Here is a 26,900-nt window from a genome sequence, read left to right as displayed (position 1 = left end):
ACCCCCGCGCATGGAGCGTGGCGACACCTCGGTCACGTGAAGGAACACGACGACGCGGCAGGACACGCCGACGGGGAAACCAACAACGAAGAGCGCGCGCGGTGCTGCCTGCCTGTCTGACACCGCGAGGCTGGCCAGTCCAGCTGCTCCTGTCAACCTTTTTCCGGCGATGCGATGCAAGCAGGCAGCCAGGTGTGCAACGATCGGATCGGATTGGGGATCCATGCATGCGCACAGGACAAGCTGCTGGACCCTGGCCACGCAGCCTGCCTGGCTGCCATAGCTGCCACGGAAGGGAAGCTCACCACTACTGCTAACCACCGTTACAACTATCCCCATCTGGCAATCAGCAATTCACAAGCACGGCGAACCGGGGGTGTAAAAAAAATGAATAAAATATGGCACAGCAGGTTTTAATAAGTTAGCCAGCAGCTGTACACGGGGTGGTGCTACAAATGAATTAATAATATGTATAATAAATAAACAAAACCAAAAACAAAAAAGTCGACGATGGCCGGAGCGGTTGGTTAGCTGATCTGCAGAACGGGTCAGGGCGTCTCTACCCTACAAGCTCATCAATCTCTGGTAAAAACCCTACAAGAGTACTTCCGGTGCGGTTGCACGGCGAAGCCGCAGTCCAAACACTGCACAGGAAGCTCAAAGCAACATGTCTGTCTGGGGCTCTCGGCAGCGGACACAAAAGGCTCCAGCTCGATTCATCCCGCATCACCTCTCTGTACAATGTACATTGACAATGCCAAAATGCTGCGGTCATGGAACACCTTTTGATAAATCTGATAGCCTGGTCTCTTCTGTGTATGTTGACATGGGATGTGGAGCGTTCCATGAATCTTGGATTTTTTATGACCATGCAGCTTACATCTTCCAACTATCTTCTGGGATTTCCCAGTCAACTAGAGACTGTAATTGACCTTCTCAGATCCACAAGGGCCTGCCTCTTCACTCTGTCGCTTCAGGGGTCTCTTCACTCTGTCGCTTCAGGGGTCTCCCAATTACCAGAATATGTTTGGTGATTACCTATTTTCATAACTGTGCTTCCCAATTACGGCTTGAGGAGAATGGCTGGTCCTCCAGATCAAAGGGTGTAGTGTGTTGCCCAATTCATGTACAGATCAATAAGATCCTCATGTCGCAACCTGTTAACTTCACCAAGTACCACAGGCCTTTACACCAGAGCCTGAAACCCAAAATCTTGGGGCGCCTGCGAGCAAGGTGCATCAGCTGCCACTAGGGTTGTGCCACTGTACCCTAGGAACCACTGGCGCCAGTCCCTTTGCATTGACAAATGCTCATGTCCTCATGTAAGCATTAGTAGGAACTAGGAAACACTGCCACTCTCCTGTGCAACTCGGGCTTTCTCTTCTTCGGCGCGAAGATGTAGCTCCTTGTATGTATTTGCAGATGCAGAAGTGAAGTTCTCCATTGCTTCAAAAATATTTCTCAGACTTGTTTGTAAACTGCCAACTTCAGCACCAGGGCCTCGCTCATGTAACACTTGTGCAGACAAGGATACACTGCCCTGGTTTGAAATGAGCACAAGCTTCTTATTTTGTTCTTCCAGAGCCTTGCGCATTGATTGTTCATCTCTTTCCATCACCCTAAGATCCCTGTCCATACCTTTATTCGCCATCAGACCCTGTTTTTGCTCTGACCTGTGCCTCTCCCAGAGGTTCAGTATGTTGGATGCAAAGGCCTGCATTGCCTCGACTACTTCTTTCTCAGATATCCTGTCCACACTGGCAGCCCAATTATTACATATGACGAAAATCGGTGGCCCTCCTAATCTTCCAGGAGAAAAAGGAGGCGCCCCATCCTCAGTTTCCTCAGGAACGTAGATAACACCATTTCTCAGCCACTGATTTAAAGTTTTAACATAACTCTTTTGAGCGCTAACCCATGCAACAAAACAAGCAATCCAATCCAATAGCTGAAGCTCTAACTGCTTGATCAAGTCCATATGTTTCTCACCAAACTTTGCAGTGTCTATCATGGAGTCTATGTTTTTAGCTTGGGATATGGCATGCAATTGTATCTGATGACATTCTAGCATAACGCTCCACATCTTCATCAACCTGAAATATATTGTTTTTTAGTCTCAAGAAATAATCTATGTCAAATATACCAACGTACAAATAATCAAGTAACTCTGGACAAAAAACAGGATTCACAGATGCCAACTTATGCATCTAAGAATACAACTCGTTATAAATACAATTTTGAATCAAAGAATGCATGTACAAACTCCAATCATGTTTTATACATCTTTTATGTCAGGAATACCAATGCCTACCTTCTAGAAAGTCCTCCTAACTTTATTCATGATGTTACATCTATATATCACTCTATCAGTATTAACACAGTATTAACAAATATGTCATTCCTGTTTTGTAAGATATTGTGTGGGTTACCTTCCAAGAAAACCATTACGGTGACGTTTGGTTCAGAAGCTGTAACGCAAACAGCAATGTAATCGAAAACAAGCGTAACACTAATAAAGTAACAGATCACTCGATATGTTTGTTTTTCACACAGTAACGGAAATGGAAAGGGCCTGCATGCAGCCATGCGCCTTGCAACATGCGGGGCGGAGAAGACCCGCAGCCGGCCTGGTCCAGAAGATGTGGAGCAGAGGAGAAAACGTGCAGGTAACAATTCACACTCTTTTGGCAGGGGTAACAAATTCCTACAGGGCGGTATGGGATTATGGCATGACCGAATTACAGATGGATGGAAACAAACACAATAATACGTTATCCGTTAGCAGTGTAATTGAATGACGTTACAAATACATGAACCAAACAACATCTACTACTTAGGCCAGTGAGAACCTTTTGAGTAATTTATTTCCATACTAAGAATTGCAGAGGGAACCCAAACCAAATTACTAGTTAGACAAGCGCAAAACAAGAGATGCCGAAAAATCAGAACACAGACAGAGGAAGTATTGCAATAACGTGGTTAAAATAAGGAGGTTAGAGCTGCTTTGAGATAAGAACTGCATACCCTTGAATCAGCTCACATGTTTGTGGCCACAACTCTTCATCCCTCAACTTACTAATCTTTTCTGAAATAGTGTTTACAACCTGGATAGCTATGCTAATCTTAGTTGATAGCTTCCTGATGTAAAGTTCAGTGGCCTCAAGCTTATGAGCTTCTGCACCTTTCTCATCTAACATTTTCAGCTCCTCACGTTTTCTGTCATACAGTACCCGCATCCTCTCCTCAGTCTGTCAGGCCCAAAAGAAGTTGCATCAGTTTACACGGTACAAAAACAGAATTAGCACATCCTCTCCTATTGTCTGTAAAGTCCCAAAGGAAGTTACATGAGTTTACACAGTAAAAAAAATAATGAACCAGAAATCCATGCTGGCTTTTACTAGGCCTGACATAATAAAAACAGAACAAGAGAAATTGTTCAAAAAACATGGACCCATAAGTAGGCTGGCAAAGTAAAAGCATTATGGTGTCAGAGTGAAGCCTTGGGAGCAAAAAGGCTGAATGTAGAAAACATAAAGCCCATGCAAAAAAAGAGCACAAAACCATAGACACAATCATTTCTCGAATAGACCATTTCTCAGAAAGGAAAAAGGGAGAAAATGCAAGGATATTAGAAGCACAATTAATTTCTTAATAACATATGAATAGGCACTCCAAAATAGGTATTGGTGTGGGCACGTTCATAATCATATAACCTAAACTACTTGATCTGTAATTAACATCTTGACGTCAAAAATTAATCAGAAGCTAAAATTTCTATATACGGCAACCCTAAAAATCATAAATAGAACAAAGCCAGGATAACGTGAGAGAATGGATAAAATCTGGAAGGCTCACATATGAGATTTTGACTGTGCACTCTCAGTTAAGATCTACAAGCATGTAGGTGCAAGCAGATAGAATCATATGCCCAAAAGCGATCTCACATACCACAACATTCCTAACAAATCCAAAGATGTAAAGCACATTCTATACCTTAACTTCCTCAAGAAGCTTCTTCTCCCACATGTACAACTTCTGTAGTGTTGAGGAGAGGTTGCCAGATCCCATCGCCTTGTCCTCTTCAAAACGCAGAAACTCCTCCTCCATTGTCGGTATACCACAAACCATCATTGAGACTAAATGGCCAATTGTGTCAAATTAGCTTTCATACTGCTAAGTGTACAGTAAGACTGAAGATTCTTATTGCAAATGTGAAATAAGCTTTACCAACCTTTGAAACCTGAACTCTTCTGGTAGTAAGGCATCTTTCCAACCTCAAGCATCTTGGATACCTCACCGGCTGATTGAGAGGCACGGTCGAATTGAGTCTTGATCTCCACCACCACCTCAGCGTCATCAATGTATATCTTCTCTGATCCTGTGGGTGGTAAACCGGCAACATGCTGCCGTGATTCTGAGTGTTGAACTTGTTCACCGACAACACTCTTCTCCACTACATGCACGTCATGCTCCAAGCTGCTCCCACTACTGCTGGCCTCAGACGCCTTGGACTTGCGGGGCAGTTCATCTCCCGTACTGCTCCTACCCTCTTCCTTGGCCGCCTTCCCGTTCCCCATGTAACCCTTCACAGGGTGCTTCTCATCACCATAAGCTTCCTTGACTACCTCCATGTCTTCGTCCTCCAAGTCTGGAATCCCTTCTTCCTCGCGCACATCCTTTGAACTCCTGCTGGGAGAGTATGGAGCTGCTGTAGCAGTTGGTTGCTCGTAGTAGCTCTCATAAGTTTCAAACGGGTTCAGGAAGTCCCAGGTGGACACCCTGGGCGGAGATGGAGGTGGTGGTGGTGCGGCTGGCTCCCGGGAGGAGGAAGGGATGTCTGCTGGTGGTGCAGGAGCAGAACCACCTCCATAGTAACCACCGTAGGCATACTGATTGTATGAGCTCGAGCTCTGCGGTGGGTAGTACCCACCACCGTAGCCACGCGGGGGTGGCTGCTGCTCGCCATTGCCGGAATAGTAGTGGACCCTGGCGTTAGTGGCCTGCAGGCGGTGCTCGTGCGAGACTGACGGTGGAGGTGGCTGACTGCGGGCGTAGTTGATGTTAAAGAAGCTCTGGCCATATCCACCTATGCCACCATAGCTTTGGTCATAGCCGCCAGCGCCGCCACCACTGCCCATGCCACCGTAGCCCTGGTCAGCATAGCCAGGGCCACCACCAAAGCTTTGGCCGTAACCGCCGCCGCTGCCCATGACACCATAGCCTGGTTCATAAGCGCCAGCGCCGCCGTTCATGCCAATACCCCCATAATCAGGACCAGGACCCGGACCCGGACCAGGCCCATTGGCGTACCCGTAGCCATATCCAGGGCCATACGGCGGCGGAGCATACCCGGAGGCATAGGGCGGTGGTCCCATCTCCGGCGGCGGTGGACCAGGCTCCCCGGCGGAGCGGACGACCTCCGGGCGGCGGCGAGCCGGGTCGGGCTCCTCGTCGTCGTGGAACTTGATGTGCCCGCCCTCGGAATCGGAGTCGTCGTCGGAGAAGTGGATATGGCCGTCGTCGGGGGCGATGCGGACCTGCTTGGCGACAGGCGCCCCGGCGGTGGAGGAGGAGGACGCGATTGCGGGCGGCGGCGACGCGGCGGGGAGGCCGTCGCCCTTCCGCTGCTGCGGGAGGCGGAGCGCGGGCTCGGGCGGCGGCGGCGGCAGCGACTGGACCCCGCGGAGGAAGTCGTGCAGCAGGGCGCCGACGGAGCGCAGCGACTCGGCGTAGGCGTGGTGCGCGTCGGCGAGCATGTAGCGCTGGCGGATGGCCAGCGCCAGGAGCTCGGAGCGCTCCCGGCAGTGGCGCACGGCGTACTCCTCCTCCATCTTGGACTGGCCGCACCCCATGGCGACCCGACCGACCGGGGGGCAGCCGGCTGCCTGCCGCCCGCAAGAACCGCTTTTTATTCCCTCCCTCTCCTCAGAGCAGAAGAGCCCAGTCACAGCAGCGGCGGCGGCAACGGCAACCGCATAGCGGCGGTTGGGGCGAATCTAGAAGGGGAGCCAACGGGCGGGCGCGGAGCGGAGGCGAGCAGATCTGGGGTGGCTACCTCCTCCTACCGGCTACAACGGGGAGTGGTGGAGGGGACGGGGGCTCGGCCGAGAATCTTCGCCTTTTGGCGTGGGTGCCAGCGGGGAGCGGCTCGTCGCGATGCGCGCGGGCGCGGCGCAGGTCCTCCTTCTCCTTCTCAGGCCGCGGTGAAAACCCGCCCGCATGCTCCTCCGCTCCTCCTCCTCCTCCTGCTGCTGCGGCGGTGGGGAGGGCGCTCTTCCGTCCGGTCCGACGAGGCCACGAGGGGAAAGGGGCGGTGGCAACGAGCGAAGCGAGCCCCAAGCGAGTGTGTGTGTGTGTGCTGTGTGTGGTGGTGCCTTGTGGGGGGCTCTAGAGTAGACTGGCTAGCACGGTGTGTGGGTGTTGGTTATGGAGCACGAGGCATCGAGGCGCGTCTGCGCTGCTGCGCTTTCGGTGCGGTGGTTTTACCGGAAAAAAAAGCCGGGGAATCATTTGACGGACGGGGGCGGAGGAACGGAACGGAACGGAGACGGAGGAGGAGGGGATCGCGGGGGTGGGGCAGCCCAGGGGAGACATCCGTACATTGACGCCTGTCGCCGGCGTGGAGGGCTGGATTTTACCCTGCTGCGCCTCTGCGCTTGCCGCTGCCCGCCGCCCGCTGCCAGCCACACTTCCTTGGTGGGGTGCGCGCGGCTTTGGGTGCGCAGTGCGCTGCCGTGCCGCCCCTGCGTTTTTTTTTCCGTTTCTTTTTCCCTTTTCTTCCGCTCGCTTTGTTTAGTTCGCAAAAATTTTCAAAATTTCCCGTAACATCGAATCTTTGGTCGTATGCATGGAGCATTAAATATAGACAAAAATAAAAACTAACTACACAGTTTATCTGTAATTTGTGAGATGAATCTTTTGAGCCTAGTTACTCCGTGATTGGATAACGTTTGTCAAATAAAAACGAAATGCTACAGTACCAAAAACAAAAAAAATTGCGAACTAAACAAGTTATTTCCTTTTTTTCCTCTCTTTTCTGATCTGATCTGAAGAGTCTTGCGTCTTGTTCTTTGCTCCCCGTTTTTTGTCACGTAATGTTGCTGCCATTTTCCAACTGCGGCGGCGGCTGCTGCTGACGTGGACGAGACATGGCTGATGAGAGATGGTGTGAGGGGCGTGTCTGTGGTTTGGTGTGATCACTCGCTGATCATCGATCAGCGAGGTTGGCGTTTGGTGTGAAAGTTTTATGAATCCGGGTGCTGCCAGCCACGGCTGGATTTTGGATCCGGCGGTTTTTGTGTGTGTGTGCGCGCGTGTGATGCATTGCGTGTTCGCTTATTTTAGGTCTTGTTGAATCACGGAGCTAATAGTCACCTGCTAAGAATTAAAATTTTAATATAAGTAGGTATAGCGAATAATCTACATAGTAATTGGTAGTTAACATTTTCTCTTTCATTACATATAAAATATTTGAGAAATCCTACAACAAATTATGGATTAATGCAAATGACGAAACTTTATTCTTATCATATTTAAGTCTAGCGTTAGATACCAGTGCCACATACATATGTGATCAAAGCTTTCGCAGGAGTTACTATAGAACACCTTATAATTTGAGATAATTTTTAAATGTTTTAATGTCTTTCATTTCATGTGGAGAGAGTAGTACCTAATTAATAACTAGTCTCTCCATCCATGTACAATAGGCGCAGCCAAAAAATAAAATTTGTCCTCTAACGCATGGGTGCATGCAACATTTATGTGCATGGAGAAAAAAATAGTACAAATATTTAGCGCGCAAAAAAGATTTCTACCCAATAAACCAGAAAAAATTTGCATGTGCATGGAATCAAATCCACTTGGGGCTATATTTAACGGCGTCGGACGAAAAAAGTGTGGGACGCGATAATTTAGAGGCGAAACTGACGAAAGTCTACTAGAAGTGGACACTAATTAACTAGCTCCTTGGTCTTGGTGTTTTTGAAATTGTGTCTACTATATGTATGGAGGGAGTATCTCACTAGTTAGACAAAACTAGCTAATAGTAGCTAGCTAATGGTTGTACCTCTGAACTACTAGCTAGTTTAACTATTGCCAGTTAATGAATCCATGTAGGACCTCAGAGTTATTTGTGACTACGCGCCGCTCCATCATAGAGTACTTTAAGTACAATTTCTTGAGTACCTATTTAAGTGTTTTAGAAAATCAACCTTTAAAATTATAGGAGGAAAAATAGAGATGTCTCTGTTTGGTTAGTAAAATTATTAGGAGCAGGACTAAAAAAAAAAGTAAAGCAGAACAGTCTTAAACATGTCCGTCCATTGCATACTGCTGTATGAGATTTTATAGGATGAGAAGGCTGTCGGATTCCCTAATCAAAAAAGAAAATTCTCGAGAGAAGAATGGAATTTTACCTTTCTCACAGCCTCACAGGATCAAGATACGATGACCTTTGGAAGCTAGCTATGGAGAGACAAGAGATTGGAGCATGGATTTTTCATAGAAATGCCCTAATGATTAGCCTTAGATCCCTATTCCCTCGAATATCGTAGGACGACGGCTCTTGATGGGTGGAGGAGTGGGATTCTTGGTCGCCGATCAAACCTGTGTGTGCGAGAGAGACAACAATTATTCGCCAAAGGAAAATAAATATTGATCCTCCAAATGAGTAGATGTGTAGGGCCGCTGGGTATAGCTATTTGAACTAAGTTAAAGTCAACTAAAATTTAGCTGAGTTTATTAGTTGAAGCATCGAAATCCTCTAACTAGAGTTTAGCCGAGAAACTTTTAGCTGGCTAATATTTTACTTTATAATTTTAACTAGCTAAACTTTAGCTGAGTGTATCTAAGGAGGTATTTGGTTGGGGTTGTTAAAGTTTAACAAGTACTGTAGCATTTTATTTTATTTGACAATGAGTGTCAAATCATAGACTAATTAGGGTTAACAAATTCGTCTCGTAAATTACTCTCTAACTGTGTTTTTAGTTTCATAAATAATCTATATTTAGTACTACATGCATGTGTCCAAACATTCGATATGACGAGCGATAAAGTTTAAGAAAGACAACAAAACAGGGCCTAAACAGACCCTTAAGGTTCTAAAGATATAATATTTAGCTCCACTACTAATATTAGCTAAGGAGCTGTTCCACTACCCATTTTAAGGTACACATAGGACCCAAGCACCTATTAGAAACAAATTTAACAGACGAATCTAAACAGTTCTCTGATAATATTTAGCTACCAAATTACAAGTCATTTTAGCTCCTATAAATAAATATAAAGATTCTGTTATGCATCTAAGTATGGTATGCGTATAGATGCATAGCAAAAAACATGTATATAGAAAATGCTAAAATGACTTAAATTTTAGGGTGACAAGAATAGTTATTAGGTTATCCTCATTGGGGTTTCATAATCTAGTTTTCAACACATACATATTTTCAAACACATTGCATAAGAGTTTCATGGGGATGAAACTATCTCTACTTTCATGAAACTCTTATCATCTTTCTCTTCATTAATACAATGCCACATTAGCATATTTAATGTGCATGAAACTCTAATAAAACTTAATTAAGACTAACCTTAACTAGGAATTAGTAGTTGTTAGGTAGCTCCGTGAGAGAAAGGCAAGTGTTGGCGGCCTTTGTGAGAGAAAATATGAGGATTAAAAGTGAGGAGTGAGGTTCATGCTAGAAAAGAAATATGGTTGTATTATTCGTTTAGGCTTATCAGCCGAATCTGTCAGTTATTTAGCAGTATTTTTTTTTTTACAATAAATCAGTCAACAGTATTTTCTGTTATGACTTATCAGCCAAATAATGTTTATTTGGTTCTGAGGTTCTCTCTTTTGATGGGTGGAGATGTGTTGTCGCCGATTGCATCAGCGTGTGGTGGGAGATAACTATGTGGCGATCACCAACAGAAAAGGGAGTCTAGCGCTCTAAGATAGTGAGCACGCACTGTAGTTTCTTGAGATCTACTCCTTTTTCATTCTGAATTATAAATCATTTTTTCCTTTTCAATATATGAGTTTTTCTATGTCTCCAAGCTAGTTTACACTACGTAACAAATGTTATGTATACAGTGAACTTTAAAACGACTTAGAGCATGTTTGGTTGGAGATATTAAAATTTAACAAGTATATTTTTGTTTTATTTGGTAATCGGTGTCTAGTTATGGACTAATTAAATTTAAAAAATTCGTGTCTCAAATTATTCTCTAAATATGTTTTTAGTTTCATAAATAGTTTGAATTTAATACTTGACGCGTGTGTTCAAACATTATATGTGATAGACGATAAGTTTATCAAAGTGTGAACCAAATAGAGCCTAAGGCGCGTGCTGCACCGACTCTGAACACTGGTTCTTCTGCCCGCGTTGGTGCGGCACCGGTGACCGCCCTCGCCTCCCGGCCCTGCCGCCGCCGGCCGCTTCCTCCCCGCTGATGCCGGTCGGGACATAGCTGTGCCGACGAATAGAAGAGCGCATGCATATATATGCATGTCGTCGTCCTATGATTCCGTCTCGGAGCTGGTTTCGTTGGCCGTTTGGCTAAGGCCTTGTTTAGTTCTTATAATTTTTTTTGTCTTATCATATTGAATCTTTGTATGTATGTACAAAATATTAAATATAAAATATAAAATAATTAATTGTAAAATTTACATATAATTTATAAGATTTTGAGTCTAATTAGTTCACGATTATATACTAATTTGCTAAATAAAATAAAAATACTACATGGTAGTCAAATTTAAAAATTTTGGCGAAGTAAGGCCTTGTTTAGTTGGCAAAAAATTTGGCTTTTGGTTACGGTAATGCTAACACTCTTACGTCCGATGCATCCGGACGCGCGTGACTCATCGTCCGCTCATCCTTATCCGTTCGTCCGTAGCTTTTTTTTTCGTCCACTCATCCTTATCTCTCCGTCTGCAGCTTTTTTTTCTTCATCCTGCTCGCTCTCTCTTCCTCATGCGTGTTCTTCCTGTCTCGCTCCATTCAGACGCCGTCGCCCTTCCTCCCTCTCGCACTACCGGCGAGCAGCTACCAGCGAGCTATGCTATCTCTCCTTACCTGCCTCTCTCCTCCCCCTTCTCCCTCCCTCCCTCACTTTCTCTGCTTTCCACGACCTCCATGGGGCAGGAGTTGAGGGCGACGCGGCGGCTTCCGGTGAGCCACGCCATCTCTCCCTCCCCGCCTTCCTCCTTTCCCCATCAGCGACCTCCATGCCACTAGAGATGAGGGCTGCAACATAGCTTTCCGGCGAGGTAGGTGTGTCCTAGATCTGATTATTTCTCCTCTTCCTCCTCCTCCTCCTCTTATTGTTGTTGTTGTTGTTGTTGTTGTTGCTGCTGCTGCTGTTGCTGCTTCTCATCCTCCTCGTTGTCCTTGTCCTTCTTCTCTGGGTCTAGATCTAAGGGATGTGGTGATGGCTAGGGTTCCAACGAGCTCTCGGGGTTCTGTTCTCGCGCGTGTTGCAATAGTGTTCTCTGGTTGTTGATGTATGTTTTCAGGTAATGTTGCAATAGGCTAGGTTCCAGCGAGCTCTCGGGTTCAGATCTTGCTATTGCTGCAATGGTTCTTTCTATATGTTGTATTAGGTTTTTATTTGTTGTTGCAGTATTGTTTGTGTTGTTTTTGTTCAATTTGCATGTTGCAGCAGGTGTTCGGGTGTTGTTGTAGTAGCATGTTTATTGTGTTTCAGTAGTTGCAGCCAAATGTTTCAGTTGTTTTTTCTTTGTTTGTTGCAATAATATGTTCAAGGTGTTTCAAATTCATCATCCCAGTGTTGGAACTCTTGTCCTTTTTTTGTTGCACTTTTTATACATTCATGATGTTTCAACTGCTACAACTTATTGTTGCAGTAGTTCGTCGTACGCTGTTGCAATATCACGTTTCTGGTGTTTCAACATCTTTATCCTTATATTGCAGCGTGCATGCGGAAGAGGGAAAGGGGAGCTGTGGTGGCGACCTGGCAGTAGGGGGACGTGCTAGGAGCCAGCGACGGTGGGCAGCAGGGCAGATCCGGAGGAGGAAGGGTGGTTTCCTTTCTACTTCTAACCCACGTGTGGGGCGAGTAGGGACAGGGCGGGTTCGAAGGAAGGTTTTCCTCCTCCTATGAGGGGCGAGCGGGGTAGGGTGGGTTTGAACCTCCCGTGTGGGGATGAACGGGGTTGACATGTTCCTTTCTTTTTTTTTGATTGGAGCGAGCGGTGTTACCTAAAACACCGGCGTCCGGACGCACTCGCGCGACGGACGTCCGTTTTGGTTACTGTAGCATTTTCGTTTTTATTTGACAAACATTGTCCAATCACGGATTAACTAGACTTAAAAGATTCATCTCACAAATTACAGATAAACTGTGCAATTAGTTTTTATTTTCGCATATATTTAATGCTTCATGCATGCGACCAAAGATTCGATGTGACGGGGAATCTTGAAAATTTTTGCGAACTAGGCTGTCTCCAATAGGAGACCCATTTGGGAACCCAAACCCAAAATGGGTCTCCAACACAATACCTATAGCCTCCAACAGAGTACCCATACAGAAGACCCATTTTAGGTATCAGGAGAGGCATAACCCAAATTTGGGTATCCTCTCTCCTTGAGACCTATTTGCAGAGAGTGTTGTCTTTTAGGTCTTGTTGTTGGAGAAGACTAAAAATAGGTATGTAACCTTTTACCTGTAGCGCTACCAAAGGACAAATGAGTATTGTATTTTGGGTAACAATTGTTGGAGATAGTCTAAACAAGGCCTAAACCAGCCTAAAGCAAGTAGTACATGACAACTATGCTGACACGTTCGCGTAACTTGCAATAATTGCAAAAGGCCGAGGCACGTAGTACCCTGCCACGTTCGTGCTGCTGGTGCATGTAGGAGTAGGCTGCTGCTGAAGCAGTGCACCGCCACCGTACCCCAGCTTTTGTGTTCCCCTGAAAAGGCCGTTTTTCCACGACTAGGGATCGGCGGGATCGGATATGAGAGATACTCCTATGCAAATGGGCATCACTTTGCTCGGCAGCCAGCCAGCCTAAAAGAATGGATGGATCGTCGGGGTCGGGGCCGAACGAAAAGCGCCTGATCGACCTGCTGGAGCTACACGTACGTACGTACTACTGTACTCCGTAAGAAACAGTCTTTTACAGCACGCGGCAACCCCACTCGCAGTCGGCCATGCTCCTCGGCAGGCTAGGTAGGGACACGATGAGAGAGACCAGGGTTCGGTCGCGCCACCCCAACACGGTGGTGCATGGCTCGATCATGTGGCTCCTGCGTGCATGCATGCACATGCAGATGCAGGCGACCGTTCAGCGAAACGCAACGCCGAGGTCGATCGGTATCTGCAGTGATTGCCGGCTGCGCTGTGCATCCTGCTGCTGCTGCTGCTCAGTTTTTTACTGGCCGGCTGGCCGCCACCGTACCGCCAGTAAAAAGTCAAAACCGGCCGGCCCGTCCAGTGTTCCACCAACGACGACAGCGCATGCCTTTGGCACAGGTGGAAGAAGACGAGGCCGGGAGCGCCAGTCACGACCGGCCATAAATAGGCTGCAGTCAGTGCTGCAATCATAGCTAGCCCCCTCCCGCAGCCAGAGTGGCAGCAGCAACGGGCAGGGCAGCCACAGCCCACGGACACGGCGGACTCCACTTGACTGCAGGGCAGGATCGGACTCGGACCCGGTGGGTGGGTGGCTATCTAGCCGTTTCTCTCCTGCCGGTGCAGGGTGACTCCGGCCATCGGCCGGGGAAGGGAGCGGGTTAATGAGGCGCACCAACCGGCGGGGCCCCTTCATTCGGTCGCGCCCACGCGAGGCGCAGTGAATAACTGGTACGACCAGCAGTGCCATGGTCGGCCTCGATCTCTGATCGATGCCGTGGCCCGCCGGCCGCCGATGCATGGCTCCATCTCACTCGCTCGTCGTTGTATTGACTCGTCTTCGTCTCTCCGCCGCGAGCGCTACCACCTCAAGTGCGTGCGTGGTGTACTGGGGAGAAGGTCACGTATGTACGTGTGTCCACTACTTTGCCCAGGTAACTTTGCTGGCGTCGCGCATGCTTCTGTACTACGTCCGGGGCTAACTTGAGGCCGACTTTATTGCTCCTGCCTGGCTGTCCAGACGTACAGTATGTAGATAATACTATACTGTAGCAGTATAATGAGCACCGGATGTGTGTTTTGTCGAGTTCTTGTGCGCAACATATTGTCGCGGCGCCCGGGCGGCGAGCAAGGAGATGCATGGGCGGACTGCCGACTCGACTGCTAGCACGTATGCGTGCATGGTCCCGAGGCACACACATGCCCGGGGGCTGCCATGCCTCTGCGTGCAATGCGTGAACCCGTCTGCCCAGACGGACCATGCCCGTATGCCGGCCGCCCGGCTGGGTGCTGCACCGCCGCAGCTAGCTACGCATGTACAGTACATCTAGAGCTTGGCTGGTAGATACAAGCTATTCCTACGTCTGGACTGTATACACGCAGAATGCATGTTACAAGTACTACATCATCGGATTATTAGGTCATCGGTTTAGTCCACTCTAAAATCTAAAAAAAAATTCAAGATTTTTCGTCACATCGAATCTTACGGCATATAAATGAAACATTAATTATAGATAAAAAATAACTAATTACACAACTTATCTATAATTTATGAGATAATTTTTTAAGCCTAATTAGTTTATAGTTAGATAATAATTATTAAATACAAATAAAAGTGTTACAGTGTTAATTAAATCCAAAAAGATGATCTAAACCAGGCCTTAATATCTTGGTACACTACTGCACGTAAAATACAGCAAAGCTTTAATTCTCCGTTGTCAATAGTGACAAGAAAAAAAGGCGGCGCGCGCGGCGGCGGTCCCGGCCGGCCAGTGGCGTCCGCCGGCATTCTCTCCCGGTGTTCGTTGCCGGAGAAGTAGTACACGTGGCAGCAGTTATGCAAGCCACTCGTACGCGTAGGAGCACGTACGCCCGTACTTACAACGTACTGACAGACGGATGGATGGAACGGAACAGTGTGGAGAGTGGAGTTAGGCCTTGTTTAGTTCACCTTGAAACCAAAAATTTTTCAAGATTCTCCGTCACATCGAATCTTGTGACACATGCATGAAACATTAAATATAAACGAAAACAAAAACTAATTATACAGTTTAGCTGTAAATCACAAGACGAATCTTTTAATCCTAGTTAGTCCATGATTGGATAATATTTGTCACAAACAAACGAAAGTGCTATAATACCGAAAACTTTTCACTTTTACGAAGTAAACAAGGCAAGAGCCTGCGACCGCTGCTGTGCGCACGTAGAGTCTCACGATGATACGTGCGCACACAGATACTGCCTTGTTTAGTTCACCTCGAAATCTAAAATTTTTTTCAAGATTCCCTGTCACATTAAATTTTGTGGCACATGCATGAAGCATTAAATATATATGAAAATAAAAATTAGTCACACAGTTTGACTGTAAATCGCGAGACGAATCTTTGACCTTAGTTAGTCTATGATTGAACAATATTTACCACAAACAAACGAAAGTGCTACAGTTTCCGGAACTAAACAATGCCCTACACTTCAAGCACACTACTGCTGCTGCGTGCTGCTGGCATGCATGCAGATAGTAATAAAATAAATAAATTACAAAAGCTTTTAGTAATCCATAAGATAAATTTATTAGACTTAGTTAATTTGTTATTAGCACATGTTTATTATAGCAACATGTTAGTATTAAATTATAAACTAATTAGGTTTAATAAATTTATCTCATAAATTAGTCTTAATGTATGCATTTAGTTTTTTAAATAGTCTATTTAATATTCTGTGTCCAAATATCCTATGGAATAACGATTAAAGTTTATAGAGGAATTCGCCTTTACGAGAAACGGTGTCATCCCTGCCTTTTCACTAGCATATCCTGCGTCGCTTTTACTGTGCACGCTTTTATCAGTACCATAAGGCCATCTCAATGGAGTTTCACGAAGGGTGTCATGCATATTAAATAGTCTGGCACATCAGCAAGAGCATATTTTTTGCATGAAACTGGGATGAGAGAGAATGGAAAAGTTTCACCATGGTGAAACGATACAGCGTTATTTCCAAAACGTTGGAAACGGTGTGAAACCCGCGTTGAGAGCCGTGATTCGTTTCATCCCATCGGTCTTCTTCGACACTAGCCCCGCGGACTCCGCCGCTGACGCGAGCCGTCATCCGCAGTCGCGCTCTACTGCGGTCGCGGTCCGCCGGTCTGCAGTCGCTGCCTCCACCACGGCCACGAGGGCGCGTGCATCCGTACGCGACCGCGGTTGCCTCCCAGCGCGGCGAGCGTGAGCACCGGGCAGGCTCCACCGCGCGGTCTCCTTCTGGCCTTGAACCAAACGAAGATGCGCCACCAAAGGCCAACTCCTCGACGATGCACGGGGCGGACCGCGGGTGCTGCTCGTCACGGCGACTCGTACCTCCTCGACGACACGCGGGGCGGACTGTCGTCGTGCAGAAGAGGCAGCGTGCAACCGCGGCGAGCGAGAAGGCCAGGCGAGGGCGAGGGCGAGCTGCTGCTGGGCGCGGACCGGGAGAACTGCTGCCGGGAGTGGACGCGAGCGAGCTGCCTTCGCTGCTGCCGGTCATGGCCCCGCTGGCCACGATGCCATGTAGCTCTCGTCCTTCGTTCGATGATCGCTTTTTGATTCTTCACCACCTCGTGCACCAGGCTCGTGTCCTATTCAGTCGGATCCAGCGTTCAGATCATCGCTTTCTGATGAACAAATAAAGGAAGTGGAGGGAAAAAGAGAGACACATCAGAAGTTCGGAGAACTTCATCTGAATGCTATCGTTTGATGATGAACACTGAGCAGCGGCACCAGCACAAGGACGCACTTGTCGGGCGGCGGCGAGTACGGCTCGGGAAGACTAGAAAAACCGGCCGCGAGGCGAGTGCTGCGAGCCTGCCACGCCGTCCGCTGGGCACGGCTCAGCTGGCCGCGAGAGGGGAAAAGAGAACGATGGGACCCACAAAAGTCTACAATAATATATGAAACCGTGTTATGAAATTACACACTGTGGAGAAAGATATATTTCAAGTTAAGTTTCACATCTTGGAAACCGGAAGATGAAATCTTCCATTGAGACTGGCCTAATAACACTATGAATCTAATGCGCCAGGCCGCCAGCATGTACATTACAATTCAAACTAAAAATTTACCCCGTCGGGTAAAAATTAGCTGAAGATTTTACTGCCCAAAACCTCATCTAACTCCAATCTCTCTAAAATCTATTGGCATAATTTTATAATAGTCAAAAGTTATAATGATTATGTAACCAAGAGTGCCTCTATATATAAAATTTGTTCGGTTAACCTCTAATGACTTGAGGGGAAAATAGATGAGATTAAGTAAAATTTAACTTGTAGGTATAAAATCCCGCTCGACCTTTTCGAACTGGAGCCCAAAATCCATAAATACAAGCACTTATGTTGAAACAACGGAGGATGCGCGGGGCAATTTCACATTTCACAAGCAACCTAATCAACTGGTATTTGTCTTTGATGTGCCCTTTCATTTGTGTACTTGTTGATTTGTACTTAAAATCGTTTTTAGAAGCACAATATTGCTCCATAGATTTATATTTTGTGGTGGAAACTGGAAAGAAATATATACTTTTGCAATTTTATCGCCCGCGTGCGTTAGTCCGCTTGCTCTGTTGCTTCAGGAAGAAGAGAGATAAGAGGAGTGACCGTAAGCAGATCTCCTGCCTCGTGGTCAAGGTCAGGGGGGTGCATGGATGGAATCATTTGAAGGAACAGGTGACTCCTCCTACCAACAACATTCTTTTACATTCCAGCTGCATCACGTGACCGCGAATCATTCGGGCCCAGTAAATTATTAAAGCTACCTAGCATTCCTTTCCACAAAGGAAAAACAAAATAATAATGGACACGTATAGTGAACTGTGGCTGTGGGGGTACATCTATGTGTCCAAAACCATATGCCACGTGTACAGTTTAATTTGGCAACTCCATTATACTTAGGCCTTGTTTAGATACACCCAAAACCCAAAATTTTACAAGATTCTCCATCACATCGAATCTTGCGGCACATACATGAAATATTAAATATAGATAAAAATGATAACTAATTGCACAGTTTACCTGTAAATCACGAGAGAATCTTTTAAGCCTAGTTGCTTCATGACTGGATAATGTTTGTCAAATAAAAACAAAATGCTACAGTATCAAAATCCAAAAAGTTTTTGATCTAAGGCCTTACTACCTCTCGGTGCACAAAAAGTGTAATTATAGAATTTGTGTAAGTTAAATTAGCTTAATTTTAACAAAAAATATGGTAAATAATATTAATATTTACATATCTAACTAGGTTTACTATCAATGTATATCATAATTTATTTATTGGAAGTTACACTGTGGTAGAAAAGGTAATCAATGTTGGACTGTCACCGCCAGATACTTTTGAAATTGGCACGCGGTGATATGCTATTTTGCATAAAAAATCATAGCTTTTTTCATATGAGATTACATCAAGATAAACTTTATACAAAAAATTTAGAGTTTAAAAAAATATGAAACTTTGCAGTTGACAACTTTTAAATTTGAGATATTTTATAAGTATAAATATTCAATTTATCGTTCTTGGATCATAATTGAGATGATTAACAATGTTGAATGGAGACAAAGCTAACATCAAAGTTGTAGTACTTGATGAGATCTACAACTATGCAGTTAACAACGTATTTATTTGAGATAGTTTGTACTAACAAATATAGAATATAAGATATAGAATTGTGTAGTTAAATCATACGTATTGTGTAGCTTAACTGGTATGGGGATTTTTTGAGGGAACCTGAATGTTTGGGTGTTGAGTTTAAATCCTAAAAACACACAAATTTTCATTTTTTTATCACTTATCACTACATGTCCCTATATCTTCTTGAACTTTGAAATTTCCTTTTTTTACCACCTATGACTACATGTCCCTATATCTTCTTGACCTTTGAAATTTGCTATCACCACAACTGGATAGAGACTCTAAAATTTTTTGTAATGCTTTTTATGTTAGAAAATTAATAAAGAGGAAAACATACAATTTGATATAATTTATTTTTATTAGTTAGATGTATTAATTACTAATGGTTATGCCTTTTGAGATATTAACCCACACGAGAGCATGGGTTGAGCGAGATCAAATTTTGTATGAGGTGTACAACATCTTATATCAAGTGTCAATCAATGTTAAAGCTTAACAAGTATGAATATTGGGTTGCATGCGAGCTTTCCAATAAAAAAATATATTGAAAAAAAATCTCATGAAGGTTTTAAAAAATATATACTCGTACTTGAGAATAAATTCATAGACTATTCCCTCTGTCAATAATAGAATGCAATTCTTGTTTTTCAGAAGTCAAGTAATTTATACTTTAACTATATTTATATAAAAAAGTACTAACAATTTAGATACAAAATAAGTATCATAGATTAGTTATAGTATATGTTTTTACAATAAATTTACGTAGGGATTAAATGCTAATAATATTTTCTATAAACTCAAATTTAACTTGCACGGATTCTATAATTGTATTTTTTTCATGGACGAAGGAGATAGGTCGTAGACTAAACGTACGTAACTGTTAGTTGTGCGATCAACTTCATGTCTCTAGTTGTTGCCTGGAAAGTGTCTCTTGTAGGGCAGATCCAATCGAGTGGAGTTGGAACGACAAAATATAAATTCTATATAGGTAGTGCAGAAAGAATAAGATCCCAGTGGAAGGTCCCTTTCAAGGATTCCTACTTTGGTGAAGATTCGAGCACTTCTAACGTTATTCTCCGTTCGTCTCTGAATTTTCTTTTGGTCAGATCAAAGTCCAGGAAGACATTGCGCAGACCGCGCGCACGCGCAGACAGGCTCGGGCTTGTTTAGATTAAATTTTTTTTAGATTTTGACACTGTAGCAATTTCGTTTTTATTTGACAAACATTGTCCAATTATAAAGTAACTAGGCTTAAAAGATTTGTATTATGATTTACAGGTAAACTGTGCAATTATTTATCTTTTTTTTATCTATATTTAATGTTCCATGCAAGTGTCACAAGATTCGATGTGATGAAGAATCTTGTAAAGTTTTGGGTTTTTAAGTACATCTAAACAAGTCCGTAGAAATTTCTCCCAAACGAAGATGCTATCCATAGTACCGCCGCGTTCAAGATCAGCAGTCCTAGAAACTCAGCTAGAAAAAGAATTATTTATCCTAGACTTATTTTGTATTGAACGACATAAAAATCTGGACCATACAAACTCTCCACATGAATGGCCACATTGATTCAATGAAGCGAGCAAAAAACCTCGTACGTTCCTATCAAGTTAATAGTGAGGCCAATGCCAATCATTAGACGGATGTTAAATAATCTCCACATGGAGTAAACGATTTTCATACGTTTTAGTATGAGTTACTCGTATGTTCTTGTATTTTGATATTACAACTGTTTCACTCTGCTTCCTTACAGTACAGTCTCTGCACATGATCAGAGTTCAAATATTTTTATTTATGACAGAGCCATCTCAACTGCACGAACTGCAGTTGTCATTAGGTGTTTTTTTTTAAAAAAAAAAAATATAACGAACCCGGTGACTATGACGACTTAAAAGAGTGTCAAATTCGCAACTTGCTCTGATGGTGCTGCTGATATGTACTAACCCCTCCCTGATCTATGTGGCGTGCTATTATATTATATATTTATGTTTCCAGGTCAATCAGGACTCAGGAGTAAGAAGTTAATTAATTGCGTTCATGTCTGCCAATTTTTAAAGTGTCATTATGGTAAGTCAGGGAGAGTGCATTATAATTACGTGACAGTCAAACATCAGAGCGTCATGTGTGGATTCTGACATAAAACGTTTAGTTAGTACTCCGTTGATTCAGTTTCAGGCCCTACATTGAGCTACTGCAGCACTTGCATTTTCTTTCACCCATCAACTCAACTCACACTCACTTGTCCAAAAAAAAAAAAAAAAAAAAAAACCTCAACCCAGACTCTGGTTAACCGTCCATCTACCGTGCTCGGCACGTAGGGCCGACCGCCCTTTTGAAATCTCTTTCCTTTATGAAAGAAAAGAAACTTCCTTTTTGAAATTTCACAAAAGAAAACGTAATCAAGTTGTTGTAGTAGAATTTCGGAACGGGAGCACTGAAAGACCTGAAGAATGTTCGTTGAAAAGCAAAACGAAAAACATGAAGAAGAAAGCGGCTTCTAGATCTATACTACACTACATCAGTGTCGTCTTCCTTGGAATTCTGCTTTGTTTTTCCTCACATTCAAAAGGCATTTGTCTGGAAGCCGGTGCAGGCGTTCATCTATCTGCATGCACATGCTCTGAAGACGCCCGTCTCGGCGGCTCGGCGGCTCGGCGCCATCCGACCTGAATGAGCTTTTGCCGCTGAGCTGAAATCCATCCAGAATATGAAGATGAGTGAGATGTCCGTCTCCGAATCTTAGCAGCCAAGTTCCCGGAACATAAGGTACGTGGTACGGGAACGTGGTACGCGGTACGGCATTCTCATAAACTATGGAACGTAGGGGGTATATAGCTTCGTCTCGTTCCTTTAAGTTGCGGAACGCGTTCCACTTTCTAAAGGAACGTGTTTGGGACGTAGTGGTTGGCTCAGGTAGTTTTACATGTTGTTTTGAACCAAATGAGTTCGATTTCTAGCGTGATATAATTTACTATTGTATTTTTGTTTCATTTAGGGCTGTCCAACTCCAACCTTTTGGCTCATTGCATGTGTAGGCGAATGAGTCAATCACCATCTAGATTTTTCGCCGACCGCTCATGGACGGGCACGGCGCAGTATGCACACACACTACGAAGTTCCATAGTCACTTGGGACTGACGTTCCTATGATTGCTCCTATATATGATTCGTGTTCCACCGCATTTGGGAACGATGTTCCATGATGTTCCCGTTCCACGTTTCGGGACGAAGTTCCCGGAACGGGGAACGTACCCATGTTCCCGTACCCCGGCTGCTAAGCTCCGAATCCTCCGACCCGACCGTTTCTCAGAAAGGGGAAAACAACGGGGCAACGAAAGCTGAAACGCCTGAATGCTGAAGCACATACTCCTACTATTGATGGTCTTGCTAGTAGTACTCCTACAGTGCAGAATGACTGAGGCCTTGTTTAGATACAAAAAGTTTTTGAATTTTGACACTGTAGCATTTTCGTCTTTATTTGACAAACATTGTCTAATTATGGAGTAACTAGGCTTAAAAGATTCGTCTCGTGATTTACAAGTAATCTGTGTAATTAGTTATTCTTTTTAATTCTTTTTAACTATATTTAATAGTTCATACATGTGCCGCAAGATTCGATGTGACGGAAAATTTTGTAAAGTTTTAGGTTTTTTGGGTGTATCTAAACAAGGCCTGAATGTGCTGTGACCTCAAGCCCTCACACTCTTCGTATATTGACGGCCTTTTCGCTTGAGTTTATGTGCTCAGTCATTTAACGATGTTTTTCTTTCACCATAAACATTTTAGCCTTTTCCTGCAATGCGAGGTAGAAGATGAGATGAGATGAATTGATCATTGGCTAGCTAGTACTCTCGTACAGCACATTGATCAATCTGTCCGGGCGCAGTACAGCAAGATTCTGCACTTAACGCGAGGTAGAAGATGAGATGAGATGAGATGAATTGGCCATGAATACACTCATCTACCCCATGCCATGCATGCCAATGCCATGTAGTACTGCTGTACTTACCACAAGCCTGTCTGCAATGACTCGACTCCTCCGGTCTAAACTCTTCACATGGCCGGTACAGAGAGAGAGTCACAAGCTTGCATTTGTGTTCTTGGTTGTGCAATGCAACGTGCATCCGGTGGTATTCCAGTCCATTCCAGTGGGATGGATGAAATGAGTTCTGCAGGCCGCGTAGTGTTCGTTCGTGCAAAATGATTGTACAAGGGGGACCCTTGATGTGGTCCAAACCCTGACTGAACCCTGCCTGAAGCTGACACACCGGTGCTAGCTACCCTCCAACAAGCCATCCATGATTTCGCGCCGAGATGGCGCGGACCCGACCGTCGGATCCTGCACCGATGGATGCCATCTGCCAGGTGGGGATGCATCATGCATGCAGATTGCAGATGCAGTTTTTTTTTCCCCCGATCGACCACCGGAGGATTTGTATTCCATTTTCACTGTTGCAAATAAGGACAATTTTGGCCACTTAGCTTCAGTGCGCTCTATATCTTTGTTAGAGTAACTCTTGCATGGCCCCCTACTTAAGCCCAAGCTAAATATGGGTGTCCGAGCTAAAAACATTATTCTAGTAGAACCTCTACCCCAGACCCCATATTTGGTTAGACACTCATATTTCTCCCCAAGACGGCAAGACTCCATTTTCATTGGTCCAACAAGACAACCCCCATCCTTCATCGCGTGTCTTAGCCCCAGCACACGCTCTCTCCCTCTTTCCCTACACATGCATGACACCCTACGGTCACCAGCTCGATCCTTTTGTTATTCGCTACTGGAATAGGTTTGGAGGCCCAAATTTGGATGCTGTTGTTGAAATTGAAGTAAAAAAATGAACCCCAAGAAGTAAGGGGAGCACCCAAACTAAAAATAGAGACCTTGTTTTTTTGAGCTACTGCTAGAGTTGCCCTTACAAATTGGATTTGTACATGTACATTACATATATACATGCCAATGCAGATGCAACTACTTGTCGACCCACTCTTCGAAGTTCAAAGTACTAGTACTAGTATGTATGGGTGGTCGACGCCTTTATACTATGGTTTGTTACCAGCAAATAAAACTAAAGGTGCGTACAACACACATGCATGGCGCGGCATGCTTTTTACTTCTCCCCACAACCAAATGTTCTATAGATAGTCTACTGTATCAGCTCTTGTACCTGGGGTATGTATGGATCATTCAAATACCATCATGTATGGAACACCCCCTGTTCGTTAGTCACTCATGATCCATGTCCAAGCATGATGCACGCACTCATGGTTACTGGTTAGTTTGTGCTGGAAATCGCAACCGTATCTCCAGAACAGCTTTTCCTATGAGAGATGGACATGATGAGTTCCAAGTGGTCTAGTATACATGGGGGTACACAATTCGATCTGAGGTATCTTTCGGGTCGGTCACGTTCATATATACATACTTCTCTGACAAATTAGATAGAATGATTAAGAGTCTATTTGGCAGGGCTCCTATAGAGGCTTCAGCTTTGGCTCATGCAGGAGCTCTGCTAAATGCTTATTTTGAAAAGAGCTTTGCATGGAGAGCTGGTCAAGAGCTGGAGCTATTTTTTGCCTGCACAGAGAAGCCTAAAAACAAGCTTCATGCGACTTCTTGCTAGGTTCATATCGTCTAGTTCTGTAGGAGTTGTTTTGCCAACTATTTTCTAGAACGGCTTTAGCTCCTCGAGAGGAGCTGCTTCTTCACAGAAGCCAGAGTTGGGGTCATTTTCGGAGGAATCAGAGCCCTGCCAAACAAGCCCTAAAAACGAGAGTTTTTGATTTACCTACTAATTAAGTGGCTGAGCTAGGCAAGGTCGTGCTCACTCTCAGATAATGGCTCTCTCGTTCCTATTGAAATTTTAATCTGTATTTCACATATTTTTTACTCCATGAGTAAAAGCTACAAGAGCATACTTGACGTTGTTGCCTAGGAATCTACTGTAATACAGATGCCTGATTTTTACAATTTCTTAGACTAACGATCTCAAATGTTGTATCTTGATCCAACGCCCTAGCTCACCATGCACTACTCATCTTCTTCTCAAGGTCGTATTCTTCCACCTCGCCTGCGTACCCATTCTTGAACGCCCTCACCTCCCCTGCCATGCCAAATATAGGGGAAATGACAAAGTTCACAGCCGCCGCCACCGCCCCAACTCTTGCCATCCGGTTGTCCGGCAACCCACCACCACCATCAAGCCTAGACCCAAAGGCGCTCCACAAGCGCTCCCTTCTAAACCCAAAGGAAGAAGAAGAAGAAGTTGTCGCCTGAACACCTTTGATAATCTCACGCGACTTAGAAAGTGTGGAATAATATCCGTAGTTTTTATGTGCATTCTCCATTATTTATCCACACATGAATCGCGTTCATTCTCAAAGAATGTCATAACTTTTGATATTTTTTTAAAAAAGAAAATAAACGGTCATGTTGTTTCCAAAAACTCAAAGCCCACTCTATGTAGATCCTCCTAAAAGGAAACCATATGATGATGCGTTGGTGGGTTTGGTGAGACTACCTCAATGAGCACATCAATCAAGAAATATAATGCATGCACCAGACAACCTGAAAAGACATATACATACTCTATGCTATTATCATTCTCAGCTGAAACCAACATTTCGCTTTTGCATGCCCGGGCATTCCAGGTAGGTAAGCATGTCCACAAATACCAGCCAGAAACCTTTCAAGAAGATCACAACTTAAATACATGCTGCCCTGGTTACAACTACCAAATTGGAAAAGGCCATTGCATCATGCAAAAAAGGCTAGCTCCTCTGTACCTAGTCCATCCAAGGAGAAGGAGGAAGTTGCTGGAATATGTGGAAAGGATGTGTTTAGGTCTTTGATTTTACATAAATGGGAGCAGGTCGATGAGACTGACCGCTACTAGCTTCGATGTGAAATCCAAGTCGTCCTTTTTTCTCTCCACTTTTCCTGTCTGATGACTGATGAGTCTGGTTTCTGGATTTGGTTTGTGTTGTTTGGCAAGGGAACAAAAAGAATTGGCGAGGGAGCTTTTTGGGTGTTCTTTTGAAAAGGCTTTTTGGGTGGTTCATCTACTATATCTACCTGCACAAGGAAACTCGACAAGTTGTTTTGTTTATAATACCATACTTTTCAGGGTTATTTGTCCATCTACAGTATTGTTCTTTGACAGAGATGGAAGAAAAGTTTGATCTGTTGTCTACCTTTTCTACACAGGCCTGTCGTCAGCAAGACAAACATGCATGCATAGCTCTCGTCAAGAGGTTTTGTTTTTTGGTCGGAGAGAGCCGATAACATATATATTGGCAAATGGCATCGATTGACACACGCGGTCAGTTAATTAGAAAACCAAGTGGGATCTAATTAAGATACATGCTCCTAGTGGCATGCATCAGCATGCAAAGGTAAAAGTACAAGGCACCAACATATCGCTGGCGTACTATAGCTAGGAACGAAGTGCAGCTTCTCCACCACGTCTGCTGATCCAATTAATGAAACGGAGCCGCGCTCTGTTGGCGTTGTCGCCATGCGCTTTTGGTGCGTTTTCATTAAGCCTTGTTTCCGAAATTCTTTTGGTTTTTGAGACCGTAGCATTTTCATTTTTATTTGATAAACATTGTCCAATCATGAAGTAACTAGGCTTAAAAGATTCATTTCGCGATTTATAGGTAAACTGTGCAATTAGTTTTTATTTTCGTCTATATTTAATGTTTTATACATGTGCCGCAAGATTCGATATGACGGAGAATCTTGAAAAGTTTTTAGATTTTGAGGTGAACTAAACAAGGCCTAAACCAAAACCACACCTCCTCCTGCTAGTGTAATCACCCAGCATGATCTCATGCAAAAAAGATGCAGCGCTAAGCAACAGCAACAGATAGCACAGAGAGGACAAGAGGGAAATAACCGAGCCTGCTAGCTCCGTGCTTATTGCATTGCTTGGATCGTACGTGGTGATGACTCGGACAACAAACACAGGGTGAATGTGCTGTGATATTATGCATCTGTCTGTCTCCAAGCGCTTGTTTTTCGGTTGGGAAATGGCCGGCCCTTTCCTTTCCTTTCCTTTCCTTTCCTTCATAGCGGTAGGCCGTCGTAGTCCAGCGTCTAGCTCGGGCCCGTCGTCCCTGTTGCTGCTGTGTCCGCGCGCCGTAGTACGT

At 44.6% G+C, this 26,900-nt stretch overlaps 1 protein-coding gene across 1 annotated transcript; it reads right to left on the bottom strand.

Moving 5' to 3' along the window:
* Positions 389 to 6,443, bottom strand: LOC8077213. The gene is made up of 4 exons (XM_002460564.2): positions 4,232 to 6,443; positions 3,994 to 4,136; positions 3,025 to 3,248; positions 389 to 2,093 (listed from the first exon to the last, which is right to left on the bottom strand). Exons 1-4 carry the CDS (start codon positions 5,850 to 5,852, stop codon positions 1,340 to 1,342), a joined length of 2,742 nt encoding a protein of 913 aa, XP_002460609.1. The 5' UTR covers positions 5,853 to 6,443; the 3' UTR covers positions 389 to 1,339.

This window comes from Sorghum bicolor, chromosome 2 (genome assembly GCF_000003195.3).
Source record: "Sorghum bicolor cultivar BTx623 chromosome 2, Sorghum_bicolor_NCBIv3, whole genome shotgun sequence".
In the NCBI taxonomy this organism is placed as follows: Eukaryota; Viridiplantae; Streptophyta; class Magnoliopsida; order Poales; family Poaceae; genus Sorghum; species Sorghum bicolor.
The sequence above is the reverse complement of the archived record's forward strand: the minus strand, read 5'-3'. Positions and strand labels throughout refer to the sequence as shown.

Coding starts and splice junctions, on each gene's coding strand:
- LOC8077213 (XM_002460564.2), bottom strand. CDS start 5,852: ATGGGGTGCGGCCAGTCCAAGATGGAGGAGGAGTACGCCGTGCGCCAC. Junction 4,137..4,231: donor GAAGAGTTCAGGTTTCAAAG/GTTGGTAAAGCT, acceptor TTGGCCATTTAG/TCTCAATGATGGTTTGTGGT. Junction 2,094..3,024: donor ACATGTGAGCTGATTCAAGG/GTATGCAGTTCT, acceptor AATATATTTCAG/GTTGATGAAGATGTGGAGCG.